The sequence below is a fragment of the Dermacentor albipictus genome, chromosome 4, assembly GCF_038994185.2.
Source record: "Dermacentor albipictus isolate Rhodes 1998 colony chromosome 4, USDA_Dalb.pri_finalv2, whole genome shotgun sequence".
Classification (NCBI taxonomy): domain Eukaryota; kingdom Metazoa; phylum Arthropoda; class Arachnida; order Ixodida; family Ixodidae; genus Dermacentor; species Dermacentor albipictus.
In genome coordinates this window covers 5620323-5639060 of record NC_091824.1, presented here as the reverse complement: position 1 = coordinate 5639060, position 18738 = coordinate 5620323, and the positions used below count along the sequence as shown (strand labels likewise).

Genomic DNA, 18738 nt, shown 5'->3' with positions numbered 1-18738 from the left:
AATGCAAGCCTCAATGTTTATTCCAATTTGGTATTCCTAAACAGATCATATTGGCAGAATTTTATGCCTGCTTGCATTTCCTGCAATTCAATGTTCAGAGCTGGAAAAACTGATTCCTTTTCTTGCTGTGGAATGGCTGCCTCAATGTCGTTAGCAAGCTATAGTTACTCATTTCGAAAGTGTTAAGCAATGAGTATATCTCTAAGCTTATCAATGCGTTTTTGTTCCACGAACACAATTAAGTTTTCTCAATCGCTCTCATTGACAGCCATGGAATGCAACCATTCACTTTCATAAGTATCCGGATGCAAACATTCTGAAATTTGCCCTGAGCCTTTGTCTGCGTCCTATAGTGTGCATGTTTGTATCAAGTTCTGGGGTTACAATCACAGTGATCTACACATATTGTTATATTGCAACAAACAAATTTATTTCACTTTGTTTTCAAATCTACAATGTGGCCATGCAGTAACGACTGCATTAATAAGCAAAAAAGTAAACTGCAGATTCAGTGTACGTGTTGGAATCTATGCGAAGTGAAGTTTTTGTCAAGTGGTCAAATAACTGCTGTTAAAGTAACTGCGATATATACAATTTGTCTTATTTTCAACAATCCAACACGTCATCTTTTGCAAGGTTTGCTTATGCACTGCATAGGTCACACCCTAATGTCATGTAATATTTATGCATTACACTGTTCACAAACCATACCGAAATGCAAACGGCAGTTAATGTAGATGCACGCTGCGAGACATCAACACAGTGACGTTTGTTGAGCAAGGAATGGTGCGAGGTTTATGCAGATGAATGAATGACGTGCTTATGTACTTATTTATTTATATACCTCGCAGGCTGCAAGGTTAGAATAATATGCAAGGGGGAATAAAAAAGTTGTTACAAAAGGAAGAAGGGCACAACATTAAGAAAAAAGCCAGCAAAGAAGCAGTACCAATACATTGCACCAACTAGCCCAACGTGTTTTACTGGCACAACATTATACAATACTTAACAAACAATAACAGATAAAGTTACTGCCCATGCACCCTGTACAGACGGTAAACCAGCGAAGCTGAAATGTGCAGCCCTGGTGTTTATCACTGGGTTAATTCCGATGGTTTATTCAAGTCTTTCTATATTATTGGTTATGTCTGTGTTTCTCAATGAGGTTATACACATGTTTGGCTTGGGTTTATCACCTTGATTGTTTGGAATGCCACACATTGCACTCTGCAAGATCACCATCATGGAAAGTGCAATGAGTGGTTCATTGTGTTAATCCAGCGGGTCCATCAAAGTCTCTCTGGATTATGTTACGCACTTGTGTTTTGTAATGCGTTAATCATAATGTTTATGACTCAGTTATGCACTGTAGTTATGAAGTGACACACCGGGGCTGCACATTTCATTTAATTACATACAGGGACACATTTTCCAACCTCTTGGGAAGTCGGAGAGAGACTGCTGCATGCGCACTCTGCTGCTAGAGAGAAACGACGTCACTATCGGTCTAGCCAATGGCCCACCACACCTTCGCTGCGAGATAATAATGACATCATGATCTTGTCTTAACCCCATCCCTCTCTGTGTCCCTTCCCTGCAATAATACACAGATAAATGTATGTTTGAAATGCATAAGCATTTCTATGTCTACCGAACACGAAATGTCTCCATCCATCATGCAAGACAAATGCAATGACTCACACCCCCTCAAACAATGGCTCATACCCCTACACTAGGGTTTTTGGGATCGGACCATGAGTGTTTCGCCTAGGCATACACAGCTTCACTGTTCATCTGTTCGACAAGCAATAAATCAAATTTACACAAAAAGCAGAAGCAAGATCTTATGTGTGTCCATACAGATCCCAGCAGGAAACGCATCTATCTCTGAAAGTGTAACAGCGGTCGTGCTGACACAAGATGCTCCCAGTGTATTTGAATCTACAGCATCCTTAATTTCTCTAGGCAGCCGATCTCTTCTCTCCGCTAAGCCCCGGTAGCACAGGACGTGTCCGCTTTTTAGCACTGTATATGCTTCTTTTAGCCTCCTAACTTCACTGAGCCCTATTATATCCCATTTACTGCCCTCTAATTCATCCAATAGCACTGCTAGACTCGCCTCACTAGATAACGTTCTAGCGTCAAACGTTGCCAGGTTCTTATTCCAACGGCGGCCTGTTCTAGTTCTACACAATCATATGATCATGTCGTAAAAATATTTTCACTTGACTTTTAGCATTGCTGTTATGTTAGGCCATATTGTTGTTGTTTTCAGCATGCAGCCAGCTAATTTTTGTGGAAGCTGCATCAGTGGTTTATATTTACGTCTGTGTTTTTGTGTACGATACATTTATGCGTCGGTTTCTGACTATTATCTGTATTTATTTCCGTGTTAATTTCTTCTGCATTTCTTTCCATTCATTCCTCTGTTTTGTTTTTTTTTATTCTACCGACTGCTGCATGGGACTGAACATGTCCTGCAGTATCTTTATATAAATAAATAAAGTAGCCATAGAATGCGAGATACACACACTGCGCGGATGCAAAACGTCAATGATAAGCACTTGCTTGCCACACGTCAGAAATGCTGCTTGCAAACTCTGTAAAAGATCAGTGTTTATGGGGACACAAGATGCACTTTAAATGAAAATTTTGGTGGCATAATCAGGAGCTTATTGTTAGTTATACGTTGTGCTATCTGGAATGCCGTTCTCGAACGCATCAGCAGCGCGTGACTGTTCCTGACCTTGTCGCCCGAGCAGAAAGATTAAATGGCAGTGGCAGGCAACGCCGGCCGACAGTACTGTAATGTAATAAGGTCAAATGGAAAAGCTAGGCGAGTTGGATATTTTTTTGATCAGTGCAGTGAATGACGGGAGGACAAAAAGGAAAGACACAGGATGAGCGCTGTAACAAAGCCGCACATGGAATTTACGATTTTATTCACTGGAAGCGCATGGGTGTTCAGCGCCGACAGCCCGTATCTTAAAGTTTCTACTCAGAAAGGAGGCAAAGTGCTAGCGCAACCTTTTAATTACTTTTGAAAAAGATTTAACAAAACATTCTGGCAGGAATGCTATCGCTTACTGGTGTGTCAGCACGGTGGCCTTTAAATGCTAAATTGGCAGCAAGATATGGGGACATGCCCTGTACCACTTGCAGGGTGAGCCTGGAACCACAGGCGCGACTGGTGTAACCGGAGCTCCAGGTTTGCAAGGAGACAGGGGCCTGACGGGACAGCCAGGGCCGCCGGGATTTCCTGGTCCTACGGTGAGTGCGATATTAAGGAAGTTGTGCCAAATCTACAATTCCGCGCGCGTTGTCCTGTTCGCATGAACACGATGTTTCTCAGATGCAGATGGAGCACGTTCGGTTTTCTTAAGCTTGTCATCCTAAATAAATACTACGAAACCTACGAAATAACAACAACCTTCGCATTAAACACACAAATTCACCTGCGCACATCTTAAGAAGGATAAATTTCACTTAACAGCTGATGGTCCTTTGTGTGCCCACATGGTTCAGCAGTTTGGAAAGTGAAGTAACCAGGTTCTGTTCTTGAAATCTTAACGCAGTTGGGCATGTTATTTGGCATTGATTTTCAACAAGTTAAAGGCGAAACCCCTTGTGCAACCTGTTTATTTATTTTTTGAGGAATAGCTTACAGGACCCTTAAAGCAAAAAGAAATACTGGCAGCAGCAAATCAATACTTAAGCAACAGTAAAAGGCAAGTAAGGCTCACTATATTTCTTTATTTACTATTTATTTGATATTTGATATTTATAAATGATATTGTCAGCAATATTTCCTTTAAAATCGAACTTTATGTTAACGATTGTGTGAGTTATCCTGAAGTTGATAACATACCCGATCAATGTCTTTTATACAGGGGTCTTCAAGATATCTCTACTTTGTGTGCAGCATGGCAAATGTAAATTAACTTTCAAAAAACCGAACTCTTTGTTGGCCTAGTTGGTGCTTGCTAAAGACATGGATTTCTGCCGCAAGTGTGTTTCTACTTGCGGCAAAAAACATCTCTTTCAAAAAACCATTTCTATGACAATCTCACATAAACGAAATCCTTTAAAATTTGTATGGAGTGTTAATGGTACCCGTCTATCTGAAGTGAATGCTTTTAAGTATCTCGGACTCTGGATTACCAGCGATCTGAGCTGGACTAAACACATTGACGGTTTACCTGAAACTGCAAACTTCAAGCTGTTCTTTTTCAGGCTATCTCTGAAACTTTCTATTTTCTCAGTTCATCTTCTTGCCTACAAATTGGTTGTCCTTCCTACTCTAGATTATGCTTATATTATCTGGGTCCCTCACACTAAAACTAATAATAATAAGGCAGAGAGGGTGCAGAGAATGTGCAACCTCTTTAACAGAACTCGAGTTAATGATTTCATAACAAGAGCTAACATGCCATCAGTCAGTGAAAGAAATTACCTCAGCCGACTGAAGTTCTTATTTCAACTAAATAAAGCACACTATAAAGCTTATCTTCACGAAATAATCACCTTCTGAACCACTACTAGGCAAAGGCTTGGCGAACTGCTTGACATGAATGCTCTTTGATACAACTTGCCACTGTTCTTTTTTTATTTGCACTTTGCTATGTTGTATAGTGTAGGTGATTGTTTTTCTACCTTGCTAAAATCCCGAAATGTGGAAATGCAGTATCTATTAAAAAATAAAGCAAGAAACATAGATAAGGGACTAGCATTAAAGATCCTTACAATAAATGTAAGAAAATACAGTTTGAACAATGAACCAATACTAATAAAATTGTGTTACAACTCATCTCACTATCCCTATCGACGTCAATGCGAATAACATTAGGCAATTTGGGACTCACTAATTGCTGCATTTAAATCTGACGTGGTAATTCCGAAACTTTTATTGCTTTGACCCCATGTGATGTACACTGTCTCCGGTATCGGTTTAGTTCGCATTCGCTTGCCAATGCCGTCCATAGGCAACACAAGGCATGGCGACGACGTAGAGACGGAGATTGAAAGGCGATGAAGGAGTGGCGTCAGTGGAAGGGCAAAGGCGACGTAACGACGACGGCATTAGTAGTATACTTTCGTTCCACGAAGCAAAATACCGTAATTCGGAAAGAAAGTGGGAAAAACAGCTGCTTGTGGCAGTTTAACTAACCCCCAATACCCGTAAAATAAAAGGAACGGCAGAGCGGAAATAGTTTTTCTAATTCCTGACAATTCAGCACTAGAACCTACCAGATATAAACATCCGAGATGAAAAAAATAGATGTTAAAAAAGAGAGGAAAGGAAAAACGCACCACCTCTCAATGCATTTTCTAACCTTAGATTATAGCATACAACTGACACAAGGGGAAAAAAAGCAACAATATCAGGCGGAGAACAAGGCAGAATATCAATTTCATTAACAGGAATTTCACTTAGCAATCGAGGCAGCTTGGAGCGCAACGTTTGCGATTAGTTCTTTGTGCGCGATTTTGGTGCGTGCGATTATTCTGGCTTTCTGGTATTGCAGAGCTTTGCGTTGCGTCAGGTTAGCCATACAATTAGGCTAGATTGTAATTCCTTTCTCTTCATTTTTATAAGAATGTGTTAAGCAGCACTTTAAAAAGGCCTTTACTTTGGTGTTTTAAATTCATAAAGTAAGGGTGCTGAAGGGAAATGATATGATTAGTTGTAAACAGTGCGAAGAGCCTTCTTTTGCAGTATGCACAATATTCTCGCGTTCGTTTCAGAAGTCATACCCCACACAAGTGAACAATAATTTAAAGGGCTCACAAAAAGTGAATTATGTATGAGGTATTAAATAGAACCAGCAAAATAGATCAATGAAGAAAGAATTACAGTAATTTGTGAAGGCATATCGCAAGAAAATCTATGTGACTGTGCCAGGTCATGGTATCATAAAGATATACAGGTAAAAATTTCACAGAGTTTACAAATTCAACAGTAGCTTTGTTCATTCTTAAATCATCCTAGAAAGGAATTTGCGTTTTCTTAGTGCCACCGCTATATTCTGTTTCGAATTCATAGTACCGACCATTTTCAATTACAATCATTATCGATGACCATGTCCGCAGTTTATTCAACACTGCACTCCCTCTTGTAATCCATTGGGTAGAGCGAATATATAAAAAAAACATAGTGTCACCGGTATCGACTATATTGCACGTGTAAACATCAACGTTCAGTAGATCGTTACCAAAAATGTTAAAAATAACGTTCCGCAATATACTGCCCTGGCGTACACCTACATTGACCCACCAAGCTCGAGACTTAAAATTATTTACTTGTAGAAACAGTTTCCTATGACCTTATTATGACCTTATCAAATCAAGCGCAAAGTCGTGCTTGCTATAGGGGTTTAACGTACTGAACAAGGTATCACGATTTATAGAATCAAATGCTTTTCTAGAAGTCGTCACATATTCCCAAAGATAGCAAAGGCTGCTCAAGATTGCTTAAACGGCAATAATATCCGGAATCAGAAATTGTGATGGTGGTATAACGACGCTGGCTTGAGGACGACGACATGACGGCGATGGTATGACGATGGATGCACGACAGGGACTGTCCGACTACGATGCACTGATAATGAAACCATGACGATAAAGCCATCATCACAACTGAGTGACGGCAGCGTTATTAGGATGACTGACGAAGAATGAATGTCATCAGTGAAATTACGAAGGCAGTCTGATGACAGTGGGATGACGTTTCTGAACAGATGACGATAGTAAAACGGCAATGTGACGCGGACGGCATGACGAGGTTTATGTAACCGGCTTGTCAATCTCTCTCGTGAGCATCACATGGTATAGAAGCAAGCTGCTTACAAATGCTAGTGCCTGTCAGTATGTCTCATTCGTCTTCCGTGGCAACTAGTTCGTTGGGAGGCTGTGTTAGACGGTCCTCCCTTCTTCATCAGTCCACAATCCCCAGTGCTTTCGTTGCAGTAAGTTACGTTACATAATTTTATTCATCATTGTACCTCTTCTAGTGCCGGCTGGTTTAGTAACGAAACGTGAAAATTTTGGATTAGTAAAGGCAAGGCACAAAAGACCAGGACTCAAGAAGAAGAACACAAATGACAGGACCGGCGTTTGTGTTCTTCTTGAGTCCTGGTCTTCTGCGCCTTGCCTTTACTAATTCAAGCATGAACCAACTAGCCCAAGCAAGACTTTTACGTGTACATTTTCTTCGCCGGTGCATGAAAAGGTTACACATCATGTTGTCACCATCATGTCATCGCCGTTGACGGCGTCTCGTTGTTTTCATCACCCAAAACTATGGTCGTCTACACAAACACGGTGGCCCATCTGGCGAGGCTTTGCAATTGCATACTCTGGGAATCGCTGCAATGCTTCGCATTGCTTCGATTCCGAGAGTGCGTAGGATGTGCATTATATTTTTATCAAATATTTTTCCGTTCTTTTGGCGCTTTACCGCTCGTTTGTCCTAAGTACTGCTAAGTCCGTGCTGCTCCTTGCAAAATCTACACTGTTGTCTCAGTAAATCATAGCGCTTATCTCTCACTAATTACCACAAAGTAGGGCACTTCGCTATTACGACGACGTTCACTGGCATGAACTGGCTAACATCGGCGAACCCGGATTACAAGAAAGCGATTGCAGGGAGTGACACGATTCATAACATATATAACAGGCAGCTAACATAAAACAATGAGCTTGCGAATAATCGTCTCTTCACGTGTACAAGCCAAATAATAACATTGAAATGCATATTTGCAGGGTGCTCCTGGCGTGGCAGGTGCTAAGGGCGCGATTGGAGCACCAGGTGACAAAGGACAACAAGGAGACGCCGGATCGCAGGGGCCACCAGGCGAGACAGGACAACAGGTTGGACACCGTGCGCTGGGCGTACTAATATAATGGCAAATACGCCAGGCGCCTTGTTTACTTGGACTTCATCTAGTAGCTGGCACCTTTACCACTCATGTATGAACATAGATTGAAAGGGCTCAGAGGGTGGTTTGCCAGGTTTATAGCCTGAATTAAGAAACACGCAGGGGAATGATACAAAACCGTCCATAATGTCATCAAGATGACATTTTTCCTCATTATCACCCTGCTTTATTTTTACCACGAAATACAGAAGATGAAATAGGGAGAACCTGAAAAAATCCAAAATTTCTTTCACTTCATAAGCCTCCGATCGTCCAGGCGACAATGCAGAGGCTGGTTTATCAATACTATAACGTACAAAGTGATTACGTATCCCGAATAACGCACAACGAGCACGAATAACGTAAAAACTAAGATTCTAAAACACGAAAGTAAAAAAAAGTCCACCTCAATTCCAGCGCGTGAAAGTCGAAATACAGCTAAGCTATTCTCGACGTTAGACCACCATTACAAGCGACGTACGTGAAGCGCGCACGTGCGACCAAGTCCAACATATATCTTGATTATTCTAAGCCCGCCGCCAAGCGCAAGTGCCTCAGAAGAGAAAACCTAGATCTGTTACGCAGCAATTGAAAGACGAGGCAGGCACTTTTCGGACTGCCGTTTGAGGTGTGTGTAAGTGGCCGTTATTGCCGTCCCGCTTCTAGACAGCGTTAGCGGCAATGTCAATTACGGTCACAGCACAGGCTGTGCGACCGCTGTAACATCCAGGCACCCACATTTCAACGACAAATACTTCGTGTGCACACGTTCGTCACGCGCGCATGCTCGTTTGTAGAATTGCAGCATACATCCTGATTCTTGTAGGCCCTCCGCCTCGCACAAGCGCCTTATTAAACTCAATCAACTTCTAAAAAAAAAACGTTGTCACAACATTTTCGAAATTGCGGCTATTCACTATGCAAAAAAGAGATGAGGCGTGCAGACAGGACACAAGGGTAGAGAAGTGGACAATACGAACGCCAAACGTGCTGTCCACTTCTCTACTCTTGTGTCCTGTCCGCACGACTCACCTGTTTAATGAATCCTTACCAACTAGCTCAGCTGTCTGTCGTTCTAAGCTTCATTTATAATAGGATCGTATTGTAATTAGAATATACGAGAAATCATAATTTTGTTACGCAGGAACTGACAAAGCACTGATTTTCTGTTGCCGTTTATTTTCGGGTGAACCAGAATCTAACAGCAGCGCTGTAATATGCAACCAATAGCGCAGTTCTGTCGTACATTGCTTAAGCAGGCGTATATGCTTGGAAAATTGCCGTTCCGTATTAGGTAATGAATAAGTTGCGCAACTTGCTTTCTAATTATGCATGTCATGCTCATGTCCCGATTTCGCAGGTGAATCTCAGCAGTAATCACCTGATTGAACAGCAGCACTTCTGTCCTCAGCATCAGGTTGCGCAAATATGCCCGCAACGTTCCTTGCCGGTGCACTGGCATTTCTGCGAGAGCTTGTGAGCGCATTATTTCCCCCACAGAGCAACATGTGCGGACACGTGTGTGCCTTTAACGGTTTCCGATAAATAAAAGTTTGTTAGCGTTTGGGATGCTGCCACTTTGGGTTTTGTGTTTTGGCGAAAGAAACGTAGATACCTAAATAACACATGAGTGAGGCCGACATAAGCGATTTTGAGACTCCACTGCCCGGTAAAAACAAGGCCAATGTTCCCACGCACATTTTATTAACTGTATGATGCCAGGGTTAGCGCAGAGTATAAGGTCTATTTCATTTCTAGTCTCGCCATTCGGGCTCCTCGACTTCCACTTTCGGCTATCCTGTATGCGAAAGAAGGTATTCATTTTTATCACTATATGTGATACATTATCATAGATTACTATGAATCCACTGTGAAACGTGGGTGTGTTCGTCATTTTTATGCAGCGGGTATTGTGCGTGGAGGGAGAAGTACCTATTCGCGATGGCAACTCCTTAAAGATTTTACACTTTTGGGGACACGTTGTATGAAAACAGTGATGACGTCTTGTGTATTTGGTGTCGTCAAGTTTATTACTTTTATGCACAACTGTGTCTACTTTAGGCGAACTGCTGCAACTATTAACATTTTCTCCATGTGAATGCTTAGGCCATTGCTTTTTTATCACTTGAAGCAGGTCCTATCTCTGGAGAAGTGCACTAAGCGCTACTGAACATGATGTCCGCCAGAAAAATATTAATCGCTACATAAACACAACGCAGCTACATACCTCATGCATGATAAAAATAATAATCAATTAAAGATGAAAATATCTCATAACTGCACAATGCATAAGGTAGAACATGCGAAATGCTACAGTAGCCTGGTATCATATCAACGTCAACATTGGTGAACTATTCCAGCCTCAACGCAATTGCAATGTTGCTATATTGCTGCTATTAACACGTCAGCAAGATATACATGTGCCACTGTGACACAACGTGAAAATTAAATTGTATTCTAGAATGTTACGCACCAACTTTACCATCTGAAAAGCATGCCGACAACCAGGCGTTTAATAACGTGCAGCCAAGGCATGGTACGCGGGTGTTTTTTTCAGTTTCGCCAACGTCTAAATGCGGCCGCTGCAGCCACCATTTCATCATCGCGAAGGCCTCTTCGAGCGAAGCCCTCTTCCATACTTCTCCAACTACCCCGGTCATGTACTAATTGTGGCCATGTTGTCCCTGCAAACTTCTTAATCTCATCCGCCCACCAAACTTTCTGCCGATCCCGGCTACACTGCCCTTCACTTGGAATCCAGTCCGTAACCCTTAATGACCATCGGTTATCTTCCCTCCTGATTAAATGTCCTGCCCATGCCCATTTCTTTTTCTTGATTTCAACTAAGATGTCATTAACCCACGTTTGTTCCCTCACCCAATATGCTCTTTTCTTATCCCTTAACGTTACACCCATCATTCTTCTTTCCATAGCTCGTTGCGTCTTCCTCAATTTAAGCAGCACCCTTTTCGTAAGCCTCCAAGTTTCTGCCCCATACATGAGTACTGGTAAGACACAGCTGTTATACACTTTTCTCTTGTGCGATAGTAGCAACCTGCTGTTCAGGATTTGAGAATGCTTGCCAAACCCACCCCAGCCTATTCTTATTTTACTGATTATTTAAGTCTCATGATCCGGATCCATGGTCGCTACCTGCCCTAGGTAGATGTATTCCCTTACCACTTCCAGTGCCTCGCTACCTATCGTAAACTGCTGTTCTCTTCCGAGACTGTAAACATTACTTTAGTTTTCTGCAGATTAATTTTTAGGCCCACCCTTCTGCTTTGCCTCTCCAGGTCAGTGAGCATGCATTGCAATTGGTCTCCTGTGTTATTAAGCAAGGCAATAGCATCAGCGAATCGCAAGGTACTAAGGTATTCTCAGTCAAATTTTATCCCCAATTCTTCCTACTCCAGGTCTCTGAATACCTCCTGTACACATGCTGTAAATAGCATTGGAGAAATCGTATCTCCTTGTCTGACGCCTTTCTTTATTGAGATTTTGTTGCTTTTTTTTATGGAGGACAACGGTGGCTGTGGAGCCGCTATAGATATCTTTCAGCATTTTTAGATATGGCTCGTCTACACCCTGATTCCGTAATGCCTCCAATACTGCTGATGTTTCGACTGAATCAAACGCTTTTTCGTAATCAAACAAAGCTATATATAAGGGTTGGTTATATTCTGCACATTTCTCTATCACCTGATTGATAGTGTGAACATGATCTATTGTTGAGTAGCCTTTACGGAATCCTGCCTGGTGCTTGGTTGACAGAAGTCTAAGGTGTTCCTGTTTCTGTTTGCGATTACCTTGTAGGCAATGGACAGTAAGCTGATAAGTCTATAATTTTTCAAGTCTTCGGCGTCCCCTTTCTTATGGATTAGGATTATGTTAGCGTTCTTCCTAGATTCGGGTAGGCTCGAAGTCATGAGGCATTGCGTATATAGGGTGGCCAGTCTTTGTAGAACAATGTTCCCACCACCGTTCAACAAATATGCTGTAACCTGATCCTCCCCAGCTTCCTTCCCTCTTTGCTTAGCTCTCAAGGCGTTCTTTACTTCTTCCGGCGTTACTTTTGGGATTTCAAATTCATCTAGAGTATTCTTTCTCACATTATCATCGTGGGTGCTACTCGTACTCTATAAATCTCTATAGAACTCCTCAGCCACTTGAGCTATCTCATCGCTATTAGCCACCATTTAATCCCATTTAATCCCAAGCCACCATTTAATCCAACTTGCTCTTAACAGTGCAACGCCAAAGGCACTAAGCAACCAGGGTGCCTTTCACACAATCTAAGTGTATAGATATGCTTGTGACAGTTATGCGTATAACGTTCTCGAACGTATGGCTTGAGGTAGATTCAACGTTGAAGTGAGCTGTTCAACCTTGTATGACATTTGTTCTTTCGTTACCCGGGTTATTGGAAGTAGAGATGAACAGTATACAGAGGCTCCTTTTATAAATAGCGTTGAAGTTCTAAGGGCCTTTCAAGACATTTCCCGGGGAAAAGCGGCAGGAAACAATACAATAAGACTAAATTTCATTAAAGACGGAAGAGATACGCTTGAAAAGCTTGCGACCCGTTATGCCCAATGCGTCACGGCTTGAAGTGTAAGGGAGGCGCATTGTATTCTTTTATGGTCCCAGCAACAAAAAAAAAACAGGAAAAAATGTGTGCGCGGGAAGTAAGGTTCAAGAGTATGGCCATGTGTGTGTCTACTTTGCCTAGAAATTTGGTGTAATAAGTAAATTTCAGGTTTAATGTTAAATTTCCGAAATTACAGTTAGTGCAGAAATTTAAACCTAGCAATTGCTCTTCGGTGTTGTAAAACAGGGATGTTATTACTAGCCATTAGTGCTGATGGCTAGTCATTTGTCTGCTCAGCAATGAATATTGAACAGACCGCTTTTCGGTGCACGATCTCAAGTTTGCTAATATCTTTCATGAGATATGGATTCGAAACGACAGTAGCGTAATCTAATTTAGATTTTATAAGTGCGTAATAGGCCAGCAGCTTTATTTCATATTGACACGTGTTATCGGGTTATCTTTTTCGGGTTACCACTTCACACCACCTAACATATGTTATCACACAGCGCGGAACGCACCTGCATGTAAAGGAAATTTCTGAAATGTTATCGATAGTTTCATCCGCTGTCTTTCCCCGCAACTTGGGTAATCTGATCGCATGTATGCGTGGCGCGAATGGTGTAGAACTTTGTGGAAGACATGCGGGCCCCAGCGGTTACTCTGGAACATTCGACGACCGATCTGTGAAAGCCGACGCGCTTGACCCGCTGATCAGATTTTCGACGATCGCCAACTGTGTTCGCCGCTATCGTTGTGCTTTAAGTGTAGCCTGTCTTTGTGTGCACAGGTTCACCCCATAAAAGCTAGTTTTGTCTTTCACAGTGTTGCTACTGTGTTCTTTAACGTCACTACCACGTCACCTCTGGTGGAGGTGCTTTTCGTCCATGTACCGGACGCCCCGACAAGCCCTGATCCAAGCCCGGACCGCAAAGAGAGCACCAAGGTAGTTCCGGACCATCGAGCAAGCCGTCGTCTACTACAGCTGCCCCCGGAGCACGGACTTCTACCTGAGAAGACCAAAAAGATTGTGGCCAAGACAAGCACAATGGCAGCCCTAGTGTCACCCGTTGTACTTCAACAACCCAAAGAGCCCCTCACCCTCCGTGGAGCTACGTCGGAGGATCCGGAAACCTGGCTCGAAAGCTCAGAAAGGATCTCGACCTTTAACAACTGGGCATCTGAGGATAAGCTACGACATGTCTACTTCTCCTTGGAAGATGCCGCGAGGACATGATACGAGAACCGGGAGTCTACCCTTGCAACATGGGACCTGTTCCGCAGAAACTCTCTGAGGACGCTCACGAGCGTTGTTCGAAAAGTGCCGAAGTTCTGCGAGAAACCCGAGCCCAACTAGCCAATGAAACTATCGCCATCTTCTCAGAAGAGATGACCCGTCTTTTCCGGCACGCCGACCCTGAAATGTCCGAATAGAAAAAAAAGTACGTTTCTTGATGCGAGGCGTAGAGCAAAAACTTTTCGCCTGACTTATCCGAAACCCACCGAAGACCGTAGCTGAGTTCCTGACAGAGGCTACAACAATTGAAAACACTTGAGAAATGCACACTAGGCAATGTAACCACCAAGTGCTCACACCTCAGTGCGCCATTGAAGCGCTGGGCTCCGTTGATCTCCAAGAGACCATCAGGGCCACTGTGCGCGAAGAACTGTGCAATGTCTTGCCTTCCTCGCAGGCTCAAGTAGCTTCGATCGCTGACATCGTGAAAGATGAGGTTCAGCGATTGCAGGGAGTTCCTGAGGTGCAACCTCAATTACCGCATCCCCACCCAGAAACGATGACCTCCGACGCCGTCGCACGCCGTCAAGGTCCCCGTCCGCGACCTGGCCAACGCCCTGTAACGCCGCAATTCCGTCGTCCGCCGCCGCCGCCGCCGCTAGCACGGCCACCAGTCAACCAGTGCACCTACGGAAGGAAGACGGACATTTCGCGCGCCCTCAACCACCGCCCGCTCTGCTAGCTGGCCATGTGTACCGCCGATTCCCGTACCGCGACCTGGGATTGCGAGGCTTCGCCGTCGACGAACAGCGCCCGAGAGAAGCTGAACGCCCTCGTTACATCGCCGACTACCTCGCCGCTACTCAGTGGAGCCCTTGACGACCGTCCCGTTCGCCATCACCAGGCCGCTGCCTGTCGCCGCAGCACCGTCTATACACTGGCCCAGCCCGAGGCCGGTCAGCGAGCCCATATCCGGAAAACTAAAAGCAGCAACCGATGGAGGTGCGGTTGCTGTTTGTCGAACTGACGAAGATCCTCCGCCGCCGACGACATAACGACACGCCGCGGTCGGGACGAAGTGTGGAAGGAAAGAATATGACGACGAAAAAAGACCTTGCGACGTCCCATACCAGCCACAGGTCAACACGACACAGCCATGATCCGACGCCAAAACCTAACTGTAACGCCAGACAAAGAACCACCGGCCTCGACGTGCTTCTCGACAGCCACGCAGCTACTGCCTTAGTCGACACAGGGGCCGAATACTCCGTGATGAGTGGACACATCGCCGCCCAGTTGAAATAGGTTAAGACTGCATGGGCGGGCGCTCAAATTCGTACCACTGGAGGACACTTCATTACGCCGACTGGAATCTGCACGGCAAGAATTACCGTTCATGACTGGACTTACCCTGCCACCTTTGTTATCCTCCAACAGTGTTCACGAGACGTCACTCTAGGCAGGGACTTCCTGAACCAACACGGCGCAATCATCGACCTGAAGTCGAAGTCGATAACGCTCTCGGAAGATCGAGCGATACCGCCGGAGAGCTCTCGTAATCACCATGCCTTAAGCGTGCTCGAAAGTCAAGTCAGCATCCCGCCTCGCTCCAGTATTGTCATTTCCGTCTGCACCAAAACACCTGGCAACGTAGAAGACGTCATCGAGGGTGACCAATGTCTACTGGTAGACCGTGTAACATTGGCGTCGCAACAGGGATCGCTCGACTGCAGGAAGGAAAAGCTAAAGTGTTGCTGAACAATTTCAGCCAGGTGTTAAAACACGTCAGAAAGAGCACTACGATCGCGTACATCGAGGAAATTCTGGAAACCAGTAACGCGTTTGTTCCCTCCGGTTCTGCCGCATCTACCCCGACGACCATAGCTCCCGAATCAGACTTTGACGTAAACCCAAGCCTCCCCACGAGCAAGCAACAATAGCTCAGAAGTCTTCTCCAACGATACAAGGACTGCTTTTCGACGTCATCGAGGAATCGACATACACCAGTTGCGAAGCACCGCCTAATAACAGAAGAGTGCGCTACTACTCCGCCAGAGCCTTTACTGAGTTTCGACGCAAGAACGTGAAGCTATTAGGCAACAATTCGACGAAGTGCTCCGCGACGACATCGTCCCACCGTCGAAAAGCCCGTGGGCATCTCCTGTTGTCCTGGTGAAGCAAAACGACGGTACCCTTCGTTTCTCGATGGTTGCAACGTGGGCTTGCTAGTTATGCATCTTCAATGGGAGTACGGTAGCGCGATTAAAAGACGGGACAAAAGAAGACAGATAGGGACACACGGCGGTGTGTGTGTCCCTATGTGTATTCTCTTGTCCCGTCTTTTAATCGCACTGCCGTACTCCCCTACGTTTCTGCGTCGAGTATTGTCGATGGAACAAGATCAAGAAGACGTATATCCCCTTCCACGGATAGACGATGGATTGGATCGGCTCTGCAGCGCTAAGTACTTCTCGTCGATGGACCTCAAGTCTAGATACAGGGAAATCGAAGTCGACGAGAACAATCGCGAAAAAATTGCCTTCATCACGCCAGATGGCCTCTACGAGTTCAAGGTCACGTCATTCCCACTGTGCTCGGCGCCTGCAACGTCCCAGTGCATAATGGACACGGTGTTAGCAGGATTGAAGTGGCAGACCTGTCTTGTTTTCTTGGATGACGTCGTCGTCTTCACCGGAAATTTCGACGATCACCTTAGGCGGCTTGCGTCTGTACTATAGGTCATCAAGTCATCAGGGCTCGCTCTGAAGCCCGAAAAGTGCCGCTTCGCTTACGATAAGCTTCTGTTCCTAGGCGACGTCATCAGCAAATCCGGACTACGCCCCGACCCACAGAAAACAGCTGCCATCGCAAAGTTCCCGCAGCCCATCGACAAGAAGGCAGTGCGAGATTCCTTGGCATGTGTGCCTACTACACACGCTTTGTCAACGACTTTTCACGCATCGCTGAGCCGCTAGCGCATCTAACCAAATCTGATGTCGCGTCCAAGTGGCAACCGCCGCAGGCCGACGCATTTCAAGAACTAAAACGACGCATGCAGTCACCGCCGGTAGTTGCACATTTCTACGAAGACGCCGATAGCGACATCCACACAGACGCCAGTAGCCTAGGCCTCGGTGCCGTCCTAGTCCAGAAGAAAGATGGACATGAACGTGTGGTATCCTATGCTAGCCGGTCTCTGTCAAAAGCAAAAGGATATTATTATATGACTGAAAAGGAATGCCTCGCCATCATTTGGGCTACAGCAAATTTCCGCCCTTACCTATATGGCAGGCCATGCATTCAAAGTCGTCAGTGACCATCACGCGCTGTGCGTTGTGTTGGCTAGCTAACATAAAGGACCCTTCAGGACGGCTGCCGCGGTGGAGCCTCAGAGTGCAAGAATATGACGTCACGGTAATCTACAAATCCGGATGAAAACACTCATATGCCGACTGCCTATAACGCACCCCCACTGATCCCCCGCCGGAAGACGACGAGGATGACGATGCCTTCCTCGGAATAATAAGCGCAGAAGATTTCACTAAACAGCAACGAGCAGATCCGGAGCTAAAAGGCCTCGTCGAGTATTTGGAAGGGAACATTGACGTAGTACCTAGGGCATTTAAGCACAGATTTCGTTCGTTCACATTACAAAACAGCCTGCTCGTAAAGAAGAACTTCTCACCAGTCCGCACCAGCTGCCTTCTTGTTGTTCCGTCAGCGCTGCGTCCAGAAGTACTGTACGCCCTACATGACGATCCAACCACTGGGCACCTCGGATTCTCCCGAACGCTGCCGAGGATACAGGAAAGGTATTACTGGCCGTGTCTGACCGCCGACGTCGCCCGTTACGACAAGACATGCCAAGACTGTCAGCGACGCAAGACACCACCGACAAGGCCAGCAGGATTACTACAGCCGATCAAACCTCCTTGCCGACCATTTCAGCCGATCGGGATGGATTTGTTGGAACCGTTTCCGGCGTCAACATCCGGAAATAAGTGGATCGTCGTGGCGACCGACTATCTCACCCGCTTCGCTTAAATAAAGCTCTACCGAAAGGGAGCGCAGCCAAAGTGGCGAAATTTTTCGTCCAGAACATTCTGCTGCGTCACGGTGCCCCAGAAGTCCTCATCACCGACAGAGGAACGGCGTTTAGCGCAGAGCTCACCCAAGCTATTCTGTAGTACAGCCATGCAAGCCACAGGAGTGCAACTGCCTGCCACCCGCAGACGAATGGTCTCACGGAGCGCCTGAACAAGACTCTCGCCGACATGCTAGCAATGTACGTCGACGTCAAGCACAAGAGGTGGGACGCCGTCCTGCCATACGTAACCTTTGCGTACAACACGGCGGCGAAAGAAACAACACAGTTCACGCCGTTTAAGCTGGTTTATGGCGGGAACCCGACGACGACGCTCGACGTCATTTTGCCGCACTTCACCGACGAAGAGACGGTTGACGCCGCGACCTATCTCCAGCGCGCGAGGAAGCCCGACAGCTCGCCCGCCTACGGATCAAGTACCCGCAGCGTACCCACAGCCGGCACTACAACCTCCGACGACGCTTCGTCGAGTACCAGCTCGGTGACCGTGTTTGGGTTTGGACCCCTATACACCGACGAGGACTGAGCGAGAAACTTTTGCGCCGCTATTTCGGACCATACAAGATCATCCGACGTATTGGCGCACTGGACTATGACGTCGTGCCAGACGGCATTTCGCTATCACAGCGGCGTCGCTCACGATCTGAAATAGTCCACGTTGTGCGGCTGAAGCCGTACTACCAGCGTCAATGAACTTTGGGACTTCGTGTAACTGAGCTTTGGACTGTTTATTTTCGTTGTTTTGTCACTTTTGTTTATGAAGTGTCCTTTTGTGTGTCACTCTCTTATATTTGTAGCATCGGGACGATGCTATTTAAGAGCGGGTAATGACACGGGTACTTCTATATCTTTATCGGGTTACGACTTCTCACCCCCTAACAAATGTTAT

At 45.4% G+C, this 18738-nt stretch overlaps 1 protein-coding gene across 1 annotated transcript in view; it reads left to right on the top strand.

Annotated features, from left to right (window-relative positions):
* The window catches only part of LOC139059024 (collagen alpha-1(II) chain-like), a 1291347-nt gene that overhangs the window by 1009652 nt on the left and 262957 nt on the right, over positions 1-18738 (top strand). Inside the window, exons 31-32 of the mRNA XM_070536814.1 lie at positions 3163-3270; positions 7762-7869. Of these exons, the coding sequence (XP_070392915.1) occupies positions 3163-3270; positions 7762-7869 (216 nt within the window). The remainder of the gene's footprint in view (positions 1-3162; positions 3271-7761; positions 7870-18738) is intronic.